The 23359-nt window shown below is 46.5% G+C and overlaps 1 protein-coding gene across 1 annotated transcript in view; it reads left to right on the plus strand.

Annotated features, from left to right (window-relative positions):
- LOC144507536 (uncharacterized) overlaps nucleotides 1–23359 on the plus strand; it is a 63666-nt gene that overhangs the window by 11445 nt on the left and 28862 nt on the right. Inside the window, exons 3-7 of the mRNA XM_078234672.1 lie at nucleotides 4272–4343; nucleotides 6050–6124; nucleotides 11563–11637; nucleotides 17065–17139; nucleotides 18792–18866. Of these exons, the coding sequence (XP_078090798.1) occupies nucleotides 4272–4343; nucleotides 6050–6124; nucleotides 11563–11637; nucleotides 17065–17139; nucleotides 18792–18866 (372 nt within the window). The remainder of the gene's footprint in view (nucleotides 1–4271; nucleotides 4344–6049; nucleotides 6125–11562; nucleotides 11638–17064; nucleotides 17140–18791; nucleotides 18867–23359) is intronic.

The following is a 23359-nucleotide window of genomic DNA, read 5'->3' on the forward strand; positions in this document are numbered from 1 at the left end:
CCTTCTGTGGGCAAGCCAGTTCTGAATCCACAAGGCAATGTCCCCTTGTATCCCATGCCCCTTCACTTTCTCAATAACCCTTGCATGGGGCACCTTATCAAACGCCTTGCTGAAATCCATATAAACAACATCTACCGCTCTTCCCTCGTCTAGGTGTCTAGTTACATCTTCAAAAAATTCAATTAGGCTCGTAAGGCATGATCTGCCTTGGACAAAGCCGTGCTGGCTATTTCTGATCATACTATTCCTCTCCAGATGTTCATAAATCCTGCCTCTCAGGATCTTCTTCATCAACTTACCAACCACTGAGGTTAGACTCACTGGTCTATAATTTCCTGGGCTATCTCTTCTCCCTTTCTTGAATAACGGAACCACATCCGCAATCCTCCAATCCTCCAGAACCTCTCCCGTCTCCATTGATGACACAAAGATGATCGCCAGAGGCTCAGCAATCTCTCCCCTTGCCTCCCACAGTAACCTGGGGTACATCCCATCCGGTCCCGGCGATTTATCTAACTTGATGCTTTTCAAAAGCTCCAACACATCCTCTCTCCTAAAGTCCACATGCTCAATCTTTTCAGTCCACTGCAAGTCTGCACTGCAACTACCAAGATCCTTTTCCACTGTGAATACTGAAGCAAAGTATTCATTGAGTACCTCTGCCATTTCTACCGGTTCTATACAGACTTTGACACCGTCAAAGGTGGGGGGGGCCTGGAACGCGCTGCCAAGTAGGGTGGTGGAGGCAGGCACGCTGACATTGTTTAAGACTTGCCTGGATAGTCACATGAGCAGCCTGGGAATGGAGGGATACAAACGATTGGTCTAGTTGGACGAAGGAGCGGCACAGGCTTGGAGGGCCGAAGGGCCTGTTTCCTGTGCTGTACTGTTCTTTGTTCTTTGTCACATTTGATAGGTCCTACTCCTTCACATCTTATCCTCTTGCTCTTCACATACTTGTAGAATGCCTTGGATTTTCCTTTATTCTGTCTGCCAAGGCCTTCTCATGACCCCTTCTTGCTCTTCTAATTTCCCTCTTAAGTTCCTTCCTACTAGTCGTATACTCTTCTAGATTTCTAACATTACCAAGCTCCCTGAACCTTTTGTCGGCTTTTCTTTTCTTCTTGACTAAATTCGTTATTGCCTTTGTGCACCATGGTTCCTATGACCTACCATAACTCCCCTGTCTCATTGGAACGTTGCTGTGCAGAACTCCAGACACATTTTCCTTGAAAATTTGCCACATTTCTTCTGCACATTTCCCTGAGAAAACCTCCTTCCAATTTATGCCTCTAATTTCCTGCCTAATAGCCTCATAATTGCCCTTACTCCAAATAAACACTTTCCTGGCTTGTCTGATCCTATCTCTCTCCAATGCGAATGTAAAGGAGATAGAATTATGATCACTATCCCCAAAATGCTCTCCCACTGAGAGATCTGACACCTGCCCAGGTTCATTCCCTAATACCAAATCAAGTACAGCCTCTCCTCTTGTAGGCTTATCCACATACTGTGTCAGGAAGCCCTCCTGAACACACCTAACAAACTCCTCCCCATCTAAACCCCTTACCCTAGGGATATTCCAATCGATATTTGGGAAATTAAAATCTCCCATCATGACCACTCTGTTATTATCACATCTCTCCAGGATCTGCTTCCCAATCTGCTCCTCCACATCCCTGCTACTATTGGGCGGCCTATAGAAAACACCCAGTAAAGTTATTGACCCCTTCCTGTTGTGAACCTCCACCCATAGAGATTCCGTAGACAATCCCTCTGTGGCGTCCATCTTTTCTACAGCCGTGACACTATCCCTGATCAACAGTGCCACTCCCCCACCTCTTTTGCCTCCTTTCCTGTCCCTCCTGAAGCATCTGAAACCCGGCAGTTGAAGTATCCAGTCCTGTCCCTGAGATAACCAAGTCTCTGTAATGGCCACCACATCACACTTCCAAGTAGTGATCCACGCTCTAAGTTCATCCATTTTGTTCACTACACTCCTTGCGTTAAAATAAACACATCTCAACCCTTTGGTCTGAGCGCTCCCCTTCTCCGTCACCTGCCTATCCTCCCTCTCACACTGTCTACAAGCCCCTTTTATTTTTAAGCTAACCTCCTCTCTCCCAGTCACCTCATTTCGATTCCCACCCCCCAACCATTCTAGTTTAAACACTCCCCAGTAGCCTTAGCAAACCTTCCCGCCAGGATATTGGTTCCCCTGGGATTTAAGTGAAACCCATCCTTTTTGTACAGGTCGCACCTGCCCCTAAAGAGGTCCCAATGGTCCAGGAACCTGAATCCCTAACCCCTGCTCCAATTCCTCAGCCACGCATTTATCCTCCACCTTATTCCGTTCCTTCCCTCACTGTCTCATGGCACAGGCAGCAATCCCGAGATTACTGCCTTTGCGTTCCTTCTTCTTAACTCCCTACCTAACTTCCTATATTCTCCTTTCATAACCCCTTCCCCTTTCCTGCCTATGTCAGTGGTACCAGTATACACCACGACCTCTGGCTCCTCTCCCTCCCACTTCAGGATTTCTTGGATACGGTCAGAAACATCCCTGATCCCGGCACCAGGGAGGCAAACCACCATCCGCGTTTCTCAACTTTTCCACAAAAACGTCTGTCTGACCCTCTCACTGTGGAGTCCGCTGTCACCACCGCCTTCCTCCTCCTCTCCTTACCCTTCTGCGCTACAAGGCCGGACTCCACGCCGAAGGCACGACCACTGCTGCTTCCACCAGGTGGGTTGTCCACCCCAACAGTACTCAAACTAGAGTACTTATTTTTAAGGGGCACAACTGGGGTACTCTCTACCACCTGACTTTCCCCTTTCCTGACTGTGACCCACTTGCCTGCTTCTTGTGGCCCCGGTGTTACCACCTGCCTATAACTCCTATCTATCACCTCCTCGTTTTCCCTGACCAGACGAATGTCCTCGAGCTGCAGCTCCAGTTCCCTAACTCGGTCCCTTAGGAGTTGCAGCTCGATGCACCCAGCGCAGATATGCACCTCTGGGAGGCTCGGAGACTCCACAACCTCTGACATCCGGCAATGAGAACAGCAAACTGGCTTCACATTCATAATGTCCCTTTTCCTCAGAATCCACAGGGAAAGAACTTAAGATTTAAAAGGTGAAACAACTAAAAACTAAACCTACCCTGCCTTGCTCGTTTCCGCCTCAAGCCCGTTGAGCCAAAGCCCTTCAGCCCTCACTCTGCTCCCTGCTCACTCTGCTGCCCACTAACGGCGCTGCCGCTGGATAATGCGGCCTGCTTTTTAAACCTCCCGCGCGCTTAAAAAAATAATTTGTTTTTTTTTCCCAGGTCACCCCGCACCCGGCCTACTTCCGCTTTTCCCTTAAATTCGTAAAAAAGAAACCCCGTGAAAAAGTAATGAAAATAAAGTTAATCCCTTACCCTTTTTACTGCAGCCACAAATCGCTCCTCTCTGCCTTGCTCCGGTTGAACAATGAATTTGTGCCTTGTAGGTCAGATGGTGATCCATAAATCATAGAATACATAGCCTCTGACCTGCTTTAAATCGCCACCACTTTTATGTGGCTGGTTCAGTTAAGTTTCTGTTCAATGGTGACCCCAGATGTTGATGATGAAGGATTTGCCATTGAATTTCAAAGGGAGGGGATTAGAATCTCTCTTCATAGAATCATAGAAGAGAAACCCTACAGTACAGAAAGAGGCCATTTGGCCCATCGAGTCTGCACCGACCACAATCCCACCCAGACCCTACTCCCATATCCCTACATATTTGACCCACTAATCCCTATAACCTATAGATCTCAGGACACCAAGGAGCAATTTTTAGCATGGCCAATCAACCTAACCCGCACATCTTTGGACTGTGGGAGGAAACCAGAGCACCCGGAGGAAGCCCACGCAGACACGAGGAGAATGTGCAAACTCCACACGGACAGTGAACCAAGCCGGGAATCGAACCCAGGTCCCTGGAGCTGTGAAGCAGTAGTGCTAACCACTGTGCTACCGTGCCGCCTTTTGTTGAAGAAGATCATTTCCTGGCACCTCTGTGGCACAAATCTCATTTTTTTTGGTGAGTGATCCAGAGGTTGTTTTGTTTATCATTGTGTCTGTCAGGGATTTTCACTCTCTATGCTTCCTTTTTAAGATTTTTATACTTTTATATAAATGCGTTTAGAAATACCATACTTTACAAAGTAAATCTGGAGAGAAGGTGATAATGGTCTCTTGGGGAAACAGTGTGACATCATCTAAAGGGATGTTCCTCTTACAGTTACAGGAGTATCTGAGAAGACAAGCCTCTCACTTGCTGAACCTCGAACCAACATTTCACAGCTGGAGGACAGTAAGTTTAATAACCATCAGAGGGTTTATAACTTTCAAGTGTTTATACTGTAAGCTATCAGAATGTTAACACTGGAGTCAGGTGGATTGATCATACTGTACAGCTCAAGAGGCTCCTGGGCAATCAGTGTTGAAATGCAGTTGTCATGTTTTTGTCACTTAATCTATCAATCTATCATTGTAATGTTATGCTCCCACCTCCACCACTCACCGTGCCACCAATCTTTGTGTGATCAGCAAACTATGGGCGGCACAGTGGTCAGCACTGCTGCCTCACAGCTCCAGGGGCCCGGGTTCGATTCCTGGCTTGGGTCACTGTCTGTGTGGAATTTGCACATTCTCCCCAACGATGTGCGGGTTAGGTTGATTGGCCATGCTAAAATTGCCCCTTAGTGTCCTGAGATGCGTAGGTTAGAGGGATTAGCGGGTGGATATGGGGGTAGGGCCTGGGTGGGATTGTGGTCGGTGCAGACTCGATGGGCCAGATGGCCTCTTTCTGCACTGTAGGGTTTCTATGATTCTATGTCCATGTCTGCGTGGGGGTGCTCCGGTTTCCTCCCACAGTCTGAAAGACGTGCTGGTTAGGTGCATTGGCCATGATAAATTGATCCGAGTGTCAGGGGATTAGCAGGATAATTATGTAGGATATGGGCCTGGGTGGGATTGTGGTTTGTCCAGAAGTGATGGGCCAAATGGCCTCCTCCTGCACTCCATGGATTCTATGGAAGAAATCTGATGGAACCTTTATCCAGAGTGATTAAAAAGATGAACTGGTTGACAGAGGGAATGGTTGATACAAATAATATTGATGCATTTTGGGGGAAGCTAGATAAGAAGGGAGCTGGCAATAAAGGATTACAATGATGGATTCAGATGAGGAAAGATGGGAGGAGGCTTGAGTGGAGCATAAATGCTGCCATGGACTGGTGAGGGTGAATAGCCTGGTTCTGTGCTTTATATTCTACGTAATCCTATGTAACTTCCCCACAATAGATGAGAATTGAACAGTTTTACCATTTCCTCATTTCATTCTCTCTTGTCTCGCATTGCAAACTCTCTAAATTAAATTCTCTCTGCTACCCGTGTGCGCCTTTCTTGGGGAGTTGGTTAGTCCAGAACTGGCTGGACCAGTTGGTACATGATGCAGAGTGATGCCAACAGAGTCGGCTCAATTCCCGTACTGGCTGAGGTTATCCATGAAAGGCCCCACCTTCTCAACATTGCCCCTTCGTGAGGTGTGGTGATCATCAGGTTAAATCACCAGCAGTCAGCTCTCCCTCTCAAAGGACTGAGCAGCCTTTTGGTCATCTCGGACTATGGTGACTTTTTACTCTGCTCAATTCGCTCACCTGTCCGTGTCTACCTGCTCTCTTTTGCATCTATCTACTTCACTCTGCTCAAAGCCTCTTGATTTTGAGTTTTTGCTCTGTGGAATTGTGCTTTGCTGAATTCCGAAACCAGATCTAAAAGTGTAGCTTGAGCCTAGCTCTGGCCCCTGGGACTAACCATGGTGAAACTCTCTCTAATTTGCATGTGATCTCTATGGAAGAGGTGGTTTGTAACAGTCCTGGGATGGTGAGGGTGGGGAATTGAATTTGGGGTAGAAAGATAGAAGTTGGACTTGCCGTGTGGTTTTCTCCATGAAGGGCAGGGGAGGCGAATGAAGTGTGAGCTGATGTGTGAGTCAAAGCCTTGTTTCCATTTCAGTTACACAGATGCTCAGTAAAATGAAGATGTCGGACACTGATTTAAAGATGGAAATTTCCCAGTTGAAGAGTACTGGTGAGTGTAAAATCCCAACCTGACAGTTCCTTGTGTCTCCAATCCAGAGATTTCTCTCGCTTCTCAGAGATCATTCTCCTGGCAATCACCCCAAGATCGTGTTCAAATCCTTTTGTGTCCGGAGAGTTTCAGCTCCACCTGTGGCCAATACAAGAAAGGATTCTGGTCCAGTTTGTGGCAGAGTTACAAATAAAAAGTGTGTGCTTTGGTTTACTGTGTTTAATTTGTTTTAGGAGCCATGCACTGATAACTGGGGTGGCACGGTGACACAGTGGTTAGCCTCACAGCGCTAGGGACCTGGCTTGGGTCACTGTCCGTGTGGAGTTTGCACATTCTCCCCATCTCTGCGTGGGTTTCCTCCGAGTGCTCTGGTTACCTCCCACAGTCTGAAAGTTGTGCTGGCTAGGTGCATTGACCCGAACAGGCGCCGGAGTGTGGCGACTGGGGGAATTTCACAGTAACTTCATTGTAGTGTTAATGTAAGCCATACTTGTGACTAATAAATAAACTTTAAATGCTATGCAATATATTGTACGTTTATCTCGGGGAGCCAGACTTAGGGGCAGATGGAATAGTTGTATCCAGCCCTCAATGTCCTGTGCTTAGAGTTTGCTGAGTTTCTTGGATGAATTCATAAATCTCCCAGACCCCACTTCAGCAGTCCAGGAGAGCTGTGCCTTTACAATTTCACCCAAATGCCTTGCAATGACATGCCACTGTGTATCTCCTCACAACCCACCATCCCTAACCCGCTTTGTGCCACCAGTAGTGCAATATTATTATCTCACTGTTTGGCATTGCTTTTTCTCTCTCCTGATCTCTTTTGCACCCATCAGCATCTGTGGGACACTGAGATCAATGTTGCTGCAGCAAAACCCAAGGGTACAAAATGCTTTATATTTGAATGCCTTTGAGTTAGAGCTTTGTGGCATTGAAACAGGCCCTTCGGCCCAACCTGTCCATGCTGCCCAGTTTTTACCACTAAGCTCGTCCCAATTGCCTGCATTTGGCACATATCCCTCTGTACCCATCTTATCCATGTAACTGTCTAAACGCTTTTTAAAAGACAAAATTGTACCCGCCTCTACTACTACCTCTGGCATCTCATTCCAGACACTCTGGGTGAAACATTGCCCCTCTGGACCCTTTTGTATCTCTCCCCTCTCACCGTAAAGCTATATCTTCTAGTTTTAGACTCCCCTACCTTTGGGAAAGATATTGACTATCTAGCTGATCTATGCCCCTCATTATGTTACAGACCTCTATAGGATCACCCCTAAGCCTCCTACGCTCCATTGTGTTGAGCATATTCACCGTTGTGTCACACCACCAACTTGTGCCTTGTCGGTAGTCAGATGGTGATCCATAAACCGTAGAATACATAGCCTCTGACCTGCTTTAAATCGCCACCACTTTTATGTGGCTGGTTCAGTTAAGTTTCTGTTCAATGGTGACCCCAGATGTTGATGATGAAGTATTTGCCATTGAATTTCAAAGGGAGGGGATTAGAATCTCTCTTGTTGAAGAAGATCATTTCCTGGAACTTGTGTGGCACAAATCTCTTTTTTTTTGCTGAGTGATCCAGAGGTTGTTTTGTTTTTCATTGTGTCTGGATTCTGGTCCAGTTTGTGGCAGAGTTACAAATAAAAAGTGTGTGCTTTGGTTTACTGTGTTTAATTTGTGTTAGGAGCCATGCACTGATAACTGGGATGGCACGGTGACACAGTGGTTAGCCTCACAGCGCTAGGGACCTGGCTTGGGTCACTGTCTGTGTGGAGTTTGCACATTCTCCCCATCTCTGCGTGGGTTTCCTCCGGGTGCTCCGGTTTCCTCCCACAGTCTGAAACCTGTGCTGGCTAGGTGCATTGGCCATGATAAATTGATCCGAGTGTCAGGGGATTAGCAGAGTAAATATGTCGGGGATTTTCACTCTCTGTGCTTCCTTTTTAAGATTTTTATATTTTTATATAAATGCGTTTAGAAATGCCATAGTTTACAAAGTAAATCTGGAGAGAAGGTGATAATGGTCTCTTGGGGAAACAGTGTGTCATCATCTGAAGGGATGTTCCTCTTACAGTTACAGGAGTATCTGAGAAGACAAGCCTCTCACTTGCTGAACTTAGAACCAACATTTCACAGCTGGAGGACAGTAAGTTTAATAACCATCAGAGGGTTTATAACTTTCAAGTGTTTATACTGTAAGCTATCAGAATGTTAACACTGGAGTCAGGTGGATTGATCATACTGTACAGCTCAAGAGGCTCCTGGGCAATCAGTGTTGAAATGCAGTTGTCATGTTTTTGTCACTTAATCTATCAATCTATCATTGTAATGTTATGCTCCCACCTCCACCACTCACCGTGCCACCAATCTTTGTGTGATCAGCAAACTATGGGCGGCACAGTGGTCAGCACTGCTGCCTCACAGCTCCAGGGGCCCGGGTTTGATTCCTGGCTTGGGTCACTGTCTGTGTGGAATTTGCACATTCTCCCCAAGATGTGCGGGTTAGGTTGACTGGCCATGCTAAAATTGCCCCTTAGTGTCCTGAGATGCGTAGGTTAGAGGGATTAGCGGGTGGATATGGGGGTAGGGCCTGGGTGGGATTGTGGTTGGTGCAGACTCGATGGGCCAGTTGGCCTCTTTCTGCACTGCAGGGTTTCTATGATTCTATGTCCATGTCTGCGTGGGGGTGCTCCGGTTTCCTCCCACAGTCTGAAAGACGTGCTGGCTAGGTGCATTGGCCATGATAAATTGACCCTAGTGTCAGGGGATTAGCAGAGTAAATATGTAGGACATGGGCCTGGGTGGGATTGTGGTTGGTACAGACGTGATGGGCCGAATGGCCTCCTCCTGCACTCTATGGATTCTATGGAAGAAATCTGATGGAACCTTTATCCAGAGTGATTAAAAAGATGAGCTGGTTGACAGAGGGAATGGTTGATACAAATAATATTGATGCATTTTGGGGGAAGCTAGATAAGAAGGGAGCTGGCAATAAAGGATTACAATGATGGATTCAGATGAAGAAAGATGGGAGGAGGCTTGAGTGGAGCATAAATGCTGCCATGGACTGGTGAGGGTGAATAGCCTGGTTCTGTGCTTTATATTCTACATAATCCTATGTAACTTCCCCACAATAGATGAGAATTGAACAGTTTTACCATTTCCTCATTTCATTCTCTCTTGTCTCGCATTGCAAACTCTCTAAATTAAATTCTCTCTGCTACCCGTGTGCGCTTTTCTTGGGGAGTTGGTTAGTCCAGAACTGGCTGGACCAGTTGGTACATGATGCAGAGTGATGCCAACAGAGTCGGCTCAATTCCCGTACTGGCTGAGGTTATCCATGAAAGGCCCCACCTTCTCAACATTGCCCCTCCGTGAGGTGTGGTGATCATCAGGTTAAATCACCAGCAGTCAGCTCTCCCTCTCAAAGGACTGAGCAGCCTTTTGGTCATCTCGGACTATGGTGACTTTTTACTCTGCTCAATTCGCTCACCTGTCCGTGTCTACCTGCTCTCTTTTGCATCTATCTCCTTCACTCTGCTCAAAGCCTCTTGATTTTGAGTTTTTGCTCTGTGGAATTGTGCTTTGCTGAATTCCGAAACCAGATCTAAAAGTGTAGCTTGAGCCTAGCTCTGGTCCCTGGGACTAACCATGGTGAAACTCTCTCTAATTTGCATGTGAGCTCTATGGAAGAGGTGGTTTGTAACAATCCTGGGATGGTGGGGGTGGGGAATTGAATTTGGGGTAGAAAGATAGAAGTTGGACTTGCCGTGTGATTTTCTCCATGAAGGGCAGGGGAGGCGAATGAAGTGTAAGCTGATTTGTGAGTCAAAGCCTTGTTTCCATTTCAGTAAGAAGTCTAACAACATCAGGTTAAAGTCCAACTATCTCAGCACCCCAATAGCAACATTTTATGAATCTCAGATATAAAATTATTAATAAAAAGATTGAGCTCGCAGAAAGTACTTTTTTTTTAACCCAAAATGGATAACTCATACTTAAGGTCATTAAAAATGATTTGCCCATCCATTTATGGTTCCAAAAATGCATTGTACGATTGTGCTCCCACCACACTACTTACTGTGCCAACAATCTGTGTGTGATCAGCAAATTTGAACTCATAGCCCTCCATCTAATTCATGAAGAAATATACTGAATAATTGAGGTTCTGGCACAGTTCCTTCTGTGAAACCCATACGCATTTGCCGGGGTTTTGCAGACACAAATGGTGACTGTGCGTGGGTGGAGGAGGCTCTTTAATTTTATTCTCAGTGCTGGGGATTGGAGGTGTCCCAATCTCGGGAAAGTCCACATTGTCAATGGAGTCGGTTCTGAGACATTTATCCAGCGTTTTTTTTCCTAAGTTCTGAGAACTATGGTGAGAGAAGCTTGCTGTGAAGCCAGTGTACTGCATAATGCTTTTCTCATCAGAGTCAGCACTATGAAAAAAGACAGATAATTCCACCCTTTATCGTAACTTTCTGCTCAACCAACTCTTAAAAGGTCAATGTGTTCCTGATCTTTAATTTTAGCTACAAACCTTTTATGTGGAACCCTATTGAATGCATTCTGTAATTCCATGTAAATCATCTCCATTGATATTCCCATTTCTTTACTTGTTCAAACAATTCAATGCTGGCAGTCTATCATCAACTCACATTTTTGTAATTATTCAGTCACTCTGCTCTCAATTATGTTCCAATGACCAAGAAATTCAATGGGAATTCCAGAAGCAACTTCTGTAATCAGTGTCGTTATAATGTGGAACTTGATGCTACAGGGACTAGCTGATGCAATTAGAATAGGTGCCTTTGAGGAAAGGTGAGTCAAACAAATGAGGGAAAGGGTACAGAAGGTTACGATGGGTATGCAAGGGGAGCAATGGGAGGAGGCTCGAGTGGAGCACAGATGCCAACATTGACTGTTTGGGCTGAATGGCCTGTTTCTGTTCTGTATACTGACCAATAACAGATGTTAGATTGTCAGCTTTATAATTTCCTGATTTCCCTTCTTACCCCTCATCTCACACTTGTTTGTATTACACCACCTCCGCTATCTTCCCATGGATTTCACCAATCTGTCTATATTGACATGATATATTATGCCTCAGTTTGCAAAACCCTAACTTTTAGTCTTTGATCATTGTGGGTTTGGGCTCTGCTGAATTCCAACTCAGGGAACCCAGGAACAAAAATGGACCATCAGCCAGCTCTGGTTCCTTGGATAAAATGTCTAAACTTTCTCTGATATTTATACGATGACTGTGGAAGATATGGTTCACAACAATCCTGGCAAGGGTGGGATGAGATGGGGAAATTGAGTTCAGGGTGGGAACACCAAGGTTAGCTTCACAAAGAGGTTTCTCTCCAAGAGGAACAATTGAGGCAAATCCAGTCTGCTAAGATGTGAGGGTAAAATCCTTATTTCCATTATAGATTCTGAGCTGTTCAGTGAAATGAAGACATCAGGTGTGGATTTCAAAATGGAACTTTCCCAGATGAAGCAAAATGGTGAGTGTGAAATATCAATCTGACCAGCCTTTGGCCTTGATGGAGTCGTGGAGACTCAGTGAAGGGATAAAAATGGCGAATTCGGCCGGAACCTGAAAGTCCCCCTCTCAGCATCGACATTCCCAATATTGATAGTTGTGGGAAAGGAGGCAGGGTGTAAATTGCATTCACGGCAGCGACGAATCAGCCAGGTCATTTAAAAAGATAGTGTGGTGCAGAAAGTTGGATTTTTATCCCCAAAACTTCTAGAACTCAGAGTGTGTGTCACGTGACTTGGTGCTTATTTGATTTGATTTATTATTGTCACATGTATTACCATACATTGAAAAGTATTGTTTCTTGCGCGCTAGCTGGAGATGTGAATAGATTTGAAGAACAGAGCTAAATGATTTAAAGTTTTATATAGAGCTGTGTGAAGCAGCAGCGACAAAACTGAACTTCCCTCTGAGAGAGGTTGGTGTTTGCCCTCAGGGAAGAGGGGATGGGCTGACTGTAGAAGGCAAAGACTCTGGATGCTGCTTATCATTTCTTGCTATGAGAACAATAGTGACTGCTAGTCTCACTGGAATATTTCAGTCAGGAAGGAAGGAAGTTGCGGAAATGGGCGCAGGACCTTCACCAGAAGCCAGCTTCAGCTACATACTGCGAGAGTTAATGCACCCGGGCATGAGATGGCAGATTGACCAACAAGAAATAGAAGGGTGAGATAGAGGGCGTAGAGAAATAGTGGTATTGTCACTGAGCTAGTAATCCAGAGACCCAGGGTAATGCTCTGGGGATCTGGGTTCAAAACCCACCATGTCAGATGGTGAAATTTGAATCCAATCAAAATCTGGGACTAAGGGTCTCATGGTGACCATGAAACCATTGTAAATTGTCATAAAACCCATCTGTTTCAGGGTTTAGGGAAGGAAATCTGCCTTCCTTACCCCAGGTTTAGTCCATGATGGGGTCAATGTCAATGGCAGGCTTTCCCCGGGTGCATCAGAGGAAGTGCACAGATGTAAAAAGTTTAAACTTTATTTATTAGTGTCACAAGTAGGCCTACATTAACACTGCAATGAAGTTACTGTGAAAATCCCCCAGTCGCCATACTCTGGCGCCTGTTCGGATACACTGAGGGAGAATTTAACATGGCCAATGCACCTAACCAGCACTTTTGGACTGTGGGAGGAAACCGGAACACGCAAAGGAAACCCATACAGACACGGGAAGAACGTACAAACTCCACACAGACAGGGACCCAAGCCAGGAATTGAACCCAGGTCCCTGGCGCTGTGAGGCAGCAGTGCTAACCACTGTGCCACCGTGCCGCCCACCATGTAAGTTCATGCAAAGTGTGAAACATCCTCTCCGGCCCAGATATTCAGAGATCGGAGGCGCTTCAATCTCCGCGCTCATAGAGAGGCCCCTTATCCCCACAATAGAATGACGTTTGCAAAGCCCCCCCTCCCTCCTCCCTCTGACCAGATCTATAAAATAATGAGGGGCATAGATAAGGTAGATAGTCAATATCTTTTCCCAAAGATAGGGGAGTCTAAAACTAGAAGGCATAGGTTTAAGGTGAGAGGGGAGAGATACAGAAGTGTCCAGAGGGGCAATTTCTTCACACAGAGGGTGGTGAGTGTCTGGAACGAGCTGCCAGAGGGAGTAGTAGAGGCGGGTACAATTTTATCTTTTAAAAAGCAGTTAGATAGTTACATGGATAAGATGGGTATAGAGGGATATGGGCCAAGTGCGGGCAATTAGGATTAGCTGAGGGGTTTTAAAAAAATGGCGGCATGGACAAGTTGGGCCGAAGGGCCCTGTTTCCATCCTGTAAACCTCTATGACTCTATAACCATCCCTAACCCCTCAGCAAAGAGGGGCATCTTCCCTCAACCACTATAGGAATGGTCACCCCCCCCCAACACCACACAGATATGAGGGTGACCCACCACCACCCCCTCAGGATTCCCCCTTTGAAATGCCAATGTTTTGCTGCCCCTGGCACTGACACCCTGGCCTGGTGTGGTGAACCCATAGGGGGGTCCAGGAGGTAGATCCAGTGCTCATGCGCCCCCCTGCTGCTGCCAGCCTGCACAGGGAGGGTCTCCCAGGGGTCTTGGGCTTTTAATGGACTCAGGCAGGGGGCAAAGGTTTGACGTCTGCACTCTCCCTCGGAATGGGGTCTCCTGGCTGGATTGCCCCTTCTAGCCCTGGGAAACCTGAAGATCACTGTTGGAATGGTGATTTCAGGTATTTCTCTGATCAAAGTTTTCATTCTGGTCTGTGGGCTGTGAAAACTTTGAACTGGGCTGGTCAGTTTAATCCCCATACCCCCTGGACACCTAGCAGACTTCCAAATCACAACAGGACTCCATTCAGCATAAGGGATTGACCTTTCTCTCTCTAAGAAGCTGCAGGTGTGGGAAGACCCCTTTCAAGTCCTGACTGAAAGAAGTGGGTGTGCAAATCCACAGATCCTTGAAGGTGACGTCACAGGTGGAGAAGGTGGTGAAGAAGGCTTATGGCATGCTTGCCTTTATAGGACGGGGCATAGAGTATAAAAGTTGGGGTCTGATGTTGCAGATGTATAGAACATTGGTTCGGCCGCATTTGGAATACTGCACCCAGTTCTGGTCGCCACACTACCGGAAGGACGTGGAGGCTTTAGAGAGAGTGCAGAGGAGGTTTACCAGGATGTTGCCTGGTATGGAAGGGCTTAGTTATGAGGAGAGATTGGGTAAACTGGGGTTGTTCTCACTGGAAAGACGGAGGATGAGGGGTGACCTAATAGAGGTGTATAAAATTATGAAAGGCATAGATAAGGTGAACGGTGGGAAGCTTTTTCCCAGGTCGGCGGTGACGTTCACGAGGGGTCATAGGTTCAAGGTGAGGGGGGAGGGGAGGTTTAACACGGATATCAGGAGGACGTATTTTATACAGAGGGTGGTGGGGGCCTGGAATGCGCTGCCGGGCAAGGTGGTGGAGGCGGACACACTGGGAACGCTTAAGACTTATCTAGATAGCCACATGAACGGAGTGGGAATGGAGGGATACAAAAGAATGGTCTAGTTGGGACCGAGGAGCGGCGTGGGCTTGGAGGGCCGAAGGGCCTGTTCCTGTGCTGTATTGTTCTTTGTTCTTTGTACTTTCACTGGTGTGGGCGGGGTGTGGGGGATTCCCTTCTACTCAGCTGCTCATTCAGCCCCATTCTTTTAACACAACATGTATTTTAAGTTTCGGAGCCTTCACAGAAAACTCACAGCCTCTGAAATCCCTTCAGACCCTTTGAAAAGCCTTGCTTCATTCGATGTCAGTGCAGTCTTTTTAACTCGCATTTGACTGACAACTGAATTCGACGACCCAGGACCCTGTTTTGACAGAGGCTAACCCCTCCCCTCCCACCCCATTACTAAATTAATTTCCTAATTTAATGCTAACAGCCACCCCATGGTTGGTTGTCTTCTGATGATGTTTGTTGGTCCCTCAGTAGAGTTGACCCAGCTCTACCAGGTTCCTTGATGGTCTGCAGGAACAGTAACGTATCTCAATATCCATTGACCATTTTCTTGCTGCTGGCTTGGTCATCTCATCTCCAACTTCGGCAATATTTCAAACTTGTCGTTCTGATTTGCAGCTTAAGTGCTCATTTTTGTGAAAGACACAAAATCATCTTTTTCCTGCTGATGACCTGTTTCAGGAAGGCCAAATTTTCACACCTCTTGCCATGGATTTACACATTAATTGAGTCCATTTCCCCCCAATGTCTGGTTTTCTCAGGTCATCAGGCGCTAATCCCTTCTTGTATTGTGTTGCAAGACATATATATTTAATGCACCTTCAGTTCTCCACTGGGTAACGTGAGAATCTTTCGAAATTCAGCAACACCTCACTAAAGGAGTCAACTGATTGTTCCCCTTCTGTTTGGGCCAAATAGAGAAGGAAAGCTGCTATCTTTATCTGGTTCGGCCTATGTGTGACTCCAGATCCACAGCAGTGTGGCTGACCCTTAAATGGCCTGACAAACCACTCAGTTCAAAGGCAGTTATGGATGGGCACTATATGCTGGCTCAGCCAGTAATGTCCATGTCCCGTGAATGAATCGGAAAAAAAGAGGGACCTAGGTGTGCAAGTCCACAAATCCTTGAAGGTGGCAACACAGGTGGCAACACAGGTGGAGAAGGTGGTGAAGAAGGCATATGGTATGCTTGCCTTTATAGGACAGGGTATAGAGTATAAAAGCTGGAGTCTGATGATGCAGCTGTATAGAACGCTGGTTAGGCCACATTTGGAGTACTGCGTCCAGTTCTGGTCGCCGCACTACCAGAAGGACGTGGAGGCGTTAGAGAGAGTGCAGAGAAGGTTTACCAGGATGTTGCCTGGTATGGAGGGTCTTAGCTATGAGGAGAGATTGGGTAGACTGGTGTTGTTCTCCTTGGAAAGACGGAGAATGAGGGGAGATCTAATAGAGGTGTACAAGATTATGAAGGGTATAGATAGGGTGAACGGTGGGAAGCTTTTTCCTAGGTCGGAGGTGACGATCACGAGGGGTCACGGGCTCAAGCTGAGAGGGGCGAAGTATAACCCGGATATCAGAGGGACGTTTTTTACACAGAGGGTGGTGGGGGCCTGGAATGCGCTGCCAAGTAGGGTGGTGGAGGCAGGCACGCTGACATCGTTTAAGACTTACCTGGATAGTCACATGAGCAGCCTGGGAATGGAGGGATACAAACGATTGGTCTAGTTGGACCAAGGAGCGGCACAGGCTTGGAGGGCCGAAGGGCCTGTTTCCTGTGCTGTACTGTTCTTTGTTCTTTGTTCTTTGTCTTGAAACTCCTCCCACCGTTCCTCATCTAAATCTATCATGTCCCTCTATTCAGAAGGACAGGAAACTAAGAAAAGGTGGTTGGGAGCTCGGTTAGTTAAGCATGGGGCATTAGTAAAGTTGTGAGTGATGGCCCTAGTTAGGCAGGTCAAGGTGTATAATCAGTTTTGGTAGAGATAAGAAATAGCAATGGTAAGTAGTCACCTGTGGGAGTAATTCTTAGGCCCCCTCACTGTAGCTACACTATAGAACAGAGTGTACAGGAAGAAATAATGGGGGCTTGTAAGAAAGTTATAGCAATAATCATGAATGATTTTAATCTGCAGATAAATAGGATGAGTCAGATTAGAATGGGTAGCCTAGAAGATAAGTTCTTCTTATGTATTTGTGATACAGGGAGCAGGCTATTCTAATGTGCAATGAGACAGGATTAATTACTGATCTCATGGCAAAGGGGCCTCTCACAAACAGTAACCATAACACAATAGAAATTCACATTCAGTTTGAGGGTGGAAAATGCGTGTCTAAAACTGATGCTGAAGGACAATAATCGGTTGATTTGAAACAAATTCAGTCTTTGCTAATATTTGGGAGTGAATTCCTTATTCCTGTTTCAGTTTCAGAGCTGTTTAGTGAAATGAAGACAGCAGATGATGATTTCAAAATGGAATTTACCCAGTTGAAGCGTAAATGTATGATCTCCATGTCTCTAATTCAGAGACATCTTTAATTTTTCAGAGGGTCTGATCATTCTCTCGCCACTTACCCTGAGACTGTTGCAATCTTGTTGAGTTGGGAAAGTTTGAACTCTTTAGCAGACGATACAACAAAGAAGGATAATGCTGTTTGGGTGAAAGAGGTTGGAATACCAATTCTGTATTTCAGTTTGTAACTGGAGTTAAAATCTAGGGCCGATCTTATGACCTCATCCCACCTGTCGATCGGCACAGCAAGATGGTTCGATTGCGTAGAAAGCTAGAAATCAGGTTTGCGCCCGTTTTGCGACACACACAATGTAACCGGCACTGTTTGGCCGCGGCATCGGCCTCACGTCCAAAAAAAGGGCGCAGAGCAGATTTGCATATCAATGTCATGATTAGCATGATATTGGCACATTCGGCACAGCCGTTTAGGGCCTTATCCACACCTGCCACCACGCTGGCAAGAATCACTCATAGTCCCCACCAAAGGGGACCAGACATGATGACCACCCTGGAGGGATTGGAGGCCATTGAAGCCCCCGGGGGCGGGGGGTTTGGGCATTGCCAGGCAGTGCCCAACTAGCACCCTGGCACTGCCACCATAACTGGTACGGGGCATGACTGGGGAGGTGGGGAGGAGCTCCGAGGGGCAGGAGGGAAATGGGAGACTCTGCATCGGGGGGAATGGGGATCAGCACCAGCCGGGGTGGCGATCGGTGATATTTGGGAGGGTGAGTTGTGGGCTTTGTCTGGAGTAGTGATCGGTGGGGGTGAGGGGGAGATGTCCTGGTCGGTGATCCGAGGGTGGTGGGTAAGAATTTGCCAGTATGACGTGTATACTGTGTGTACACAGTGCTTTGGGAGATTGGGACGCATGCACAATGGCGCTCCTACAGCTCAGCAGCCATTTCCCGACCTGAATAGGCTCCTCTCCTCCCCCTACTGGCGAAAGCCACATCTGGGCTCTTAATTTTCTCCAAGAATCGGACAAAAATTATCGCAATTCCCTCCCGTTTTCACGTTCATTTGGCACTTGGTAAGATTGCTTGCCCACTTAGAATTTTTTTTGGTGAGATTGTACCCCAAGTATCCAAAACGCACTGATGTTTTTAAGATTTGTTTTTCTAGTCCATCCCTGGAGAGATAATTGTACCACAGGTAGATCGGGTTCATCCAGGACAAATTAAATTGTGTTTTGAGTTTCCTGAATTCCCTAGAATAGATCATCAATCTCCTAGGCCCTGTCTCTTAAATTTTGAAACACTGCCACAGGGTGGCAAGTGGGGATGGGGGATGGGGTAATGGCGGGGGTGTGGAGGAAGATGTGCAGGATTGGGGAGTGTTCGGGCAGAAGGGGGTTCAAGGGTCTTTTAAAGCCTAAGTTGATGGTGGGATAGATAGGCGGGGTGAGATGAGACCCATAAATGGCCACGAATTGGTCGTTGAATAGGCCCAAGATGGTCTAGCGGTCCGATGCTTCCCCTGACCCTATTGGTGCTGTCAGATAGATGATGGGAACCCACTAAATTGGTCGTGTACTGTCCAGCTCCAATGTGTTCCAATACATGTAATGTGCTGTTGAAAATATAACACTAGATGTTGGATCTTTAACTTATCTTTCTGATCACTTATTCTATTTTTAGTCACTGAGTGGTCGGCAAAACTGGCAGCAATTGAGAATAAGTTCCAACAACAAATATCTGACCTCCAACAAAATGGTGAGTCTGAGATTTATCACAATTACAATGTTGCCATATTCTTTGGATTGACTTTTCTGTTCTCCCTTTATTTTCCTTCACCCAGAAATGTTCACAGAATATCTCCATCACCCAGATATCATTCCCAAACACCCCTTCAACATCCACACAAACACCCCGTCAGTCCACACCCCCGTTCAAATGTACCCACCACTACCCAAACAAACACCATGACACACCATCACCCAAACACCCACCCCCAAATACTTCTCAAACATCCACCCCAACCAAAACACACCTCCATTCAAACAATATCACAGGGTAAATGTCGGATGATGCTTCCACTCATGGGAGAGTGTAGGACCAAAAGGCAGAGTCACAGAATAAGTGGGCACTCATTTAAGATGGATTTGAGGAAGTGTGGTGAATTTTTGGAATTCTTTGCCCCAGAAAGTTATGATGGCCGAGTCCTTGAACATTTTTAAGGCTGAGATCGATGGATTTTTAGTCAGGAGGAGAATTAAGGGTTATGGAGATATGGCAGGAAAGTGGACTTAGTGGCCCTGATTTTACCGACGCAGAATTAGGCTCACAGAACGGCATTCTCCATTGGCCTCGGGCGCGATCTTACGAGCCTCGGGTGGGCATGTCGGTAAAACCCCAGCCAGGAGTGTTAGATCAGCCATGAACTTACTAAGAACAGACTTGAAGCTCTGTTCCTATTCCTTATGGTCGTAACCCAGTAACCCGAACACAGACATTTCCCTGTCCAAACACTCCCCAACCCCAGCTATGTGAGCAACTCCATGTGGCTCAATCACATCAGGCTCATCCTCCAAAGGTACAGAAATCACAGTTTCAGTGAGTAGACTGGATCATTGAATACATAAGGCTGAGATAGATAGATATTTGATAACAAAGGAGGCAAACGTATGGAGTTCAGGCAGGAAAATAGAGTGCGGAAAATAATCTGATCAATTATGATCTTAATTAATCCAGAATCAAAGAACTGAATAGCACACTCTTGTTCCTATTTCTTATGTTTTTATTTAAGGGTTACCTTCTAAAGTCATACTTGCTCATGCAGGTAAGGGACACAAGCTTAGAAACCAGGGAAAGATTTAATTAGCTACATGACGAATCAAGCTGAAGATATGATTCAGGTGCCTGGACAGATCTGGCGGTACAAAGCAAGAGGTTTTAGAATCGTTATTGTTTGCAGTCAGTCATGGTTTCCTGCACCTTGCACAACATTGTGTAGAAATGAGGACTGGAGCTTCAGGACGCGGAAGCTAATAGAGATATCCAAAGATTAATGACCCTCTGACAGAAGAAATTCCTCCTCATCTGTCGTTATTGGGAGACCCCTTACTCAGAAACTGTGTCCAAGGGGCCTTTTGCAGACACTGCTTTGAAGTTTGAATATCTCAGTGAGACTTGACTGACACAGGATGAAAGCATCAGAGGAAATCCCTGAGAATCTTGCACAGATGCATGATGATGTTTCTGTGGTTGTGGGCCAGCTGAACATGCATGTCATGAAATCTCTTTCAATTTATGAATATAATTTGAGGAGGTCTTAACTGCCACATGTCTCCAGTCTCCCGGACTCTTGAGATTCCAGCCAGAGCAGCAAATCAAACGACCTTATAGTTCCAACTGACCTCATCAGGAGTGAAAAGCACATAAATGGCACTAACAGGGTAGTAATGGCATAGCGCCACCAGTCTATATAAGTTCTCCCTTTGGATCATCACCTACTGTAATCTAACTTATTGGCCTATTTCGATGCTGAGAAAGACCTTCAGTTGACTGGTGGTACTTCCCCATATGGGGGTTCAGGTGGTGTTGTCACTCTTCTGGAAAGCCAGATGGAAAAGCCCATTGCGTATGCATCCAGGACTCTTTCAGACACAGGCCAAAGGTACGCTCAGTTTGAGAAAGAAGGGTTGGCAGTAGCATTTGGTGTGAAAAATTTCATCAGACTTTCTTTTAACAGTTACCGTCTATAAACCCTTATTCGGCCTTTTCAAAGAGGGCAAGGCAATGCCCCCTATCGCCTCCGCTCGGATACAGTGCTTGGGCCTTGTTATTGGCAGCTTACAAATATCTTCTAGAACATTACCCTGCAACCCAGATAGCCAATGATGATGCACTGAGTCACCAACTATTGCCCACAAACGTGGCTTCTTTACCAGAATCAGAGAGGTTGTGGTGGCCCTAACTTCTTTGCCGGTGTCCGCAAGGCAGATTAAGGCCTGGACCAAAAAGATCCCACCTTATCTTAAATAAGGCACATGATCCTCCACGGTAGATTTCAAGGACGTCCCTCTGAAGAAATGAAACCCTTTCTTATTAAACAAGAATAGTGTTGAGAACAGAATCATTCTTTGGGGGTCCTGAGTAGTTGTTCTGCCCCCAGGACGATGTCCAATATTAACAGATAATGGACACCCTGGTGTCACAAAAATGAAAATGCGAGCTAATCATTACGCCTGGTCATCCGGTCTTGACTCTGACATCATGGACTTGCTAAAGCGATGTGGCCTGTGCCAAAAACATCAACAATTCCCTCCCTCAGCCTCCCTACACCCATGGGAGTGGCCTAGCGCGCCATGGGTGTGTGAATATGTGGACTTTATGAGGCTCTTTATGGGTTCTATGTTTTTAATCATGGGAGATGCACAGACCAAATGGCTGAAGGGGCATCTCATGAGCTCCACAACTTCACAGACAACGATCGAGAAATTACAACAAAGCTTCAGAACACAGAGTCCTGGTTCCTGAAAACAGCACGGCCTTTACTAGTGGAGATTTCCAGAACCTTGTGCTCTCTCATGGTGTCAGACACATCTGAACAGCACCTTATCACCTGTCGCAAAAATGGACTGGCAAATGGATGGTTCAAATCTTCAAAATGGCATGAAGAAATAACCGGCAGCATCCACCGACCAGGCCTCACTTCCGGCAATGAAGATGAATGCTGACAGTGTCAGCCCTCAGCCCAAAACTGACTCCACGTTTGCCCCTCCAGATGGTGAAGGCATGAACTTGGAGATGGAATCTGAAGAAGCGGGCCTCCTGGCTGATGCAGAACCTGAGGAGGAATCTGCATTGGTATCCCTGCGATGATTCCTCTGAAAATGAAAGTTCCTCTTCAGTTAATGTCCCCTGACCCCACCCCGCCCTCAACCTCAGAACAACCGGTAAGCGGCAGGAGGACCTTTTCATAGTGGGCGTTCTGGGGGAGACACGGATCCGCTGGACTTGCGGATAGCGAAGAGCATTGTCGGGCAATACAGCAGGATATAGATAGGCTGGAAAATTGGGCGGAGTAATGGCAGATGGAGTTTAATCCGGATAAATGCGAAGTGATGCATTTTGGAAGAAATAATGTAGGGAGGAGTTATACAATAAATGGCAGAGTCATCAGGAGTATAGAAACACAGAGGGAACACGGTGTGCAAGTCCACAAATCCTTGAAGGTGGCAACACAGGTGGAGAAGGTGGTGAAGAAGGCATATGGTATGCTTGCCTTTATAGGACGGGGTATAGAGTATAAAAGCTGGAGTCTGATGATGCAGCTGTATAGAACGCTGGTTAGGCCACATTTGGAATACTGCGTCCAGTTCTGGTCGCCGCACTACCAGAAGGACGTGGAGGCGTTAGAGAGAGTGCAGAGAAGATTTACCAGGATGTTGCCTGGTATGGAGGGTCTTAGCTATGAGGAGAGATTGGGTAGACTGGGGTTGTTCTCCCTGGAAAGACGGAGAATGAGGGGAGATCTAATAGAGGTGTACAAGATTATGAAGGGTATAGATAGGGTGAACAGTGGGAAGCTTTTTCCCAGGTCGGAGGTGACGATCACGAGGGGTCACGGGCTCAAGGTGAGAGGGGCGAAGTATAACTCAGATATCAGAGGGACGTTTTTTACACAGAGGGTGTTGGGGGCCTGGAATGCGCTGCCAAGTAGGGTGGTGGAGGCAGGCACGCTGACATTGTTTAAGACTTACCTGGATAGTCACATGAGCAGCCTGGGAATGGAGGGATACAAACGATTGGTCTAGTTGGACCACGGAGCGGCACAGGCTTGGAGGGCCGAAGGGCCTGTTTCCTGTGCTGTACTGTTCTTTGTTCTTTGAAGGTAAATATTGATACCGGAGCAAATTAGAACGTTTTCTCTCGCTGAATATTGCATGAACTAGACCTGTATGCAGCACCAGACCCCAGCATTCAGGCGGACCTTGGGCTTATGGTGGACAAGCCATTGGTATGAAAAGTGTTGCTATCTTCCACTGCACACAGGCAGTTTCAAGTTTCATGTAGTTGACCAGAATGTAAGGCCATCATTAGGTCTTTGGCACAGCATTACATTGGAACTTTAAAAAAATTCATTCGTGGGACATGGGCGCCACTGGCTGGCCAGCATTTATTGCCCATCCCTAGTTGCCCTTGAGAAGGCGGTGGTGAGCCGCCTTCTTGAATCGCTGCAGTCCACGTGCTGTGGGTTGACC

This window comes from Mustelus asterias, chromosome 19 (assembly GCF_964213995.1).
Source record: "Mustelus asterias chromosome 19, sMusAst1.hap1.1, whole genome shotgun sequence".
NCBI lineage: Eukaryota > Metazoa > Chordata > Chondrichthyes > Carcharhiniformes > Triakidae > Mustelus > Mustelus asterias.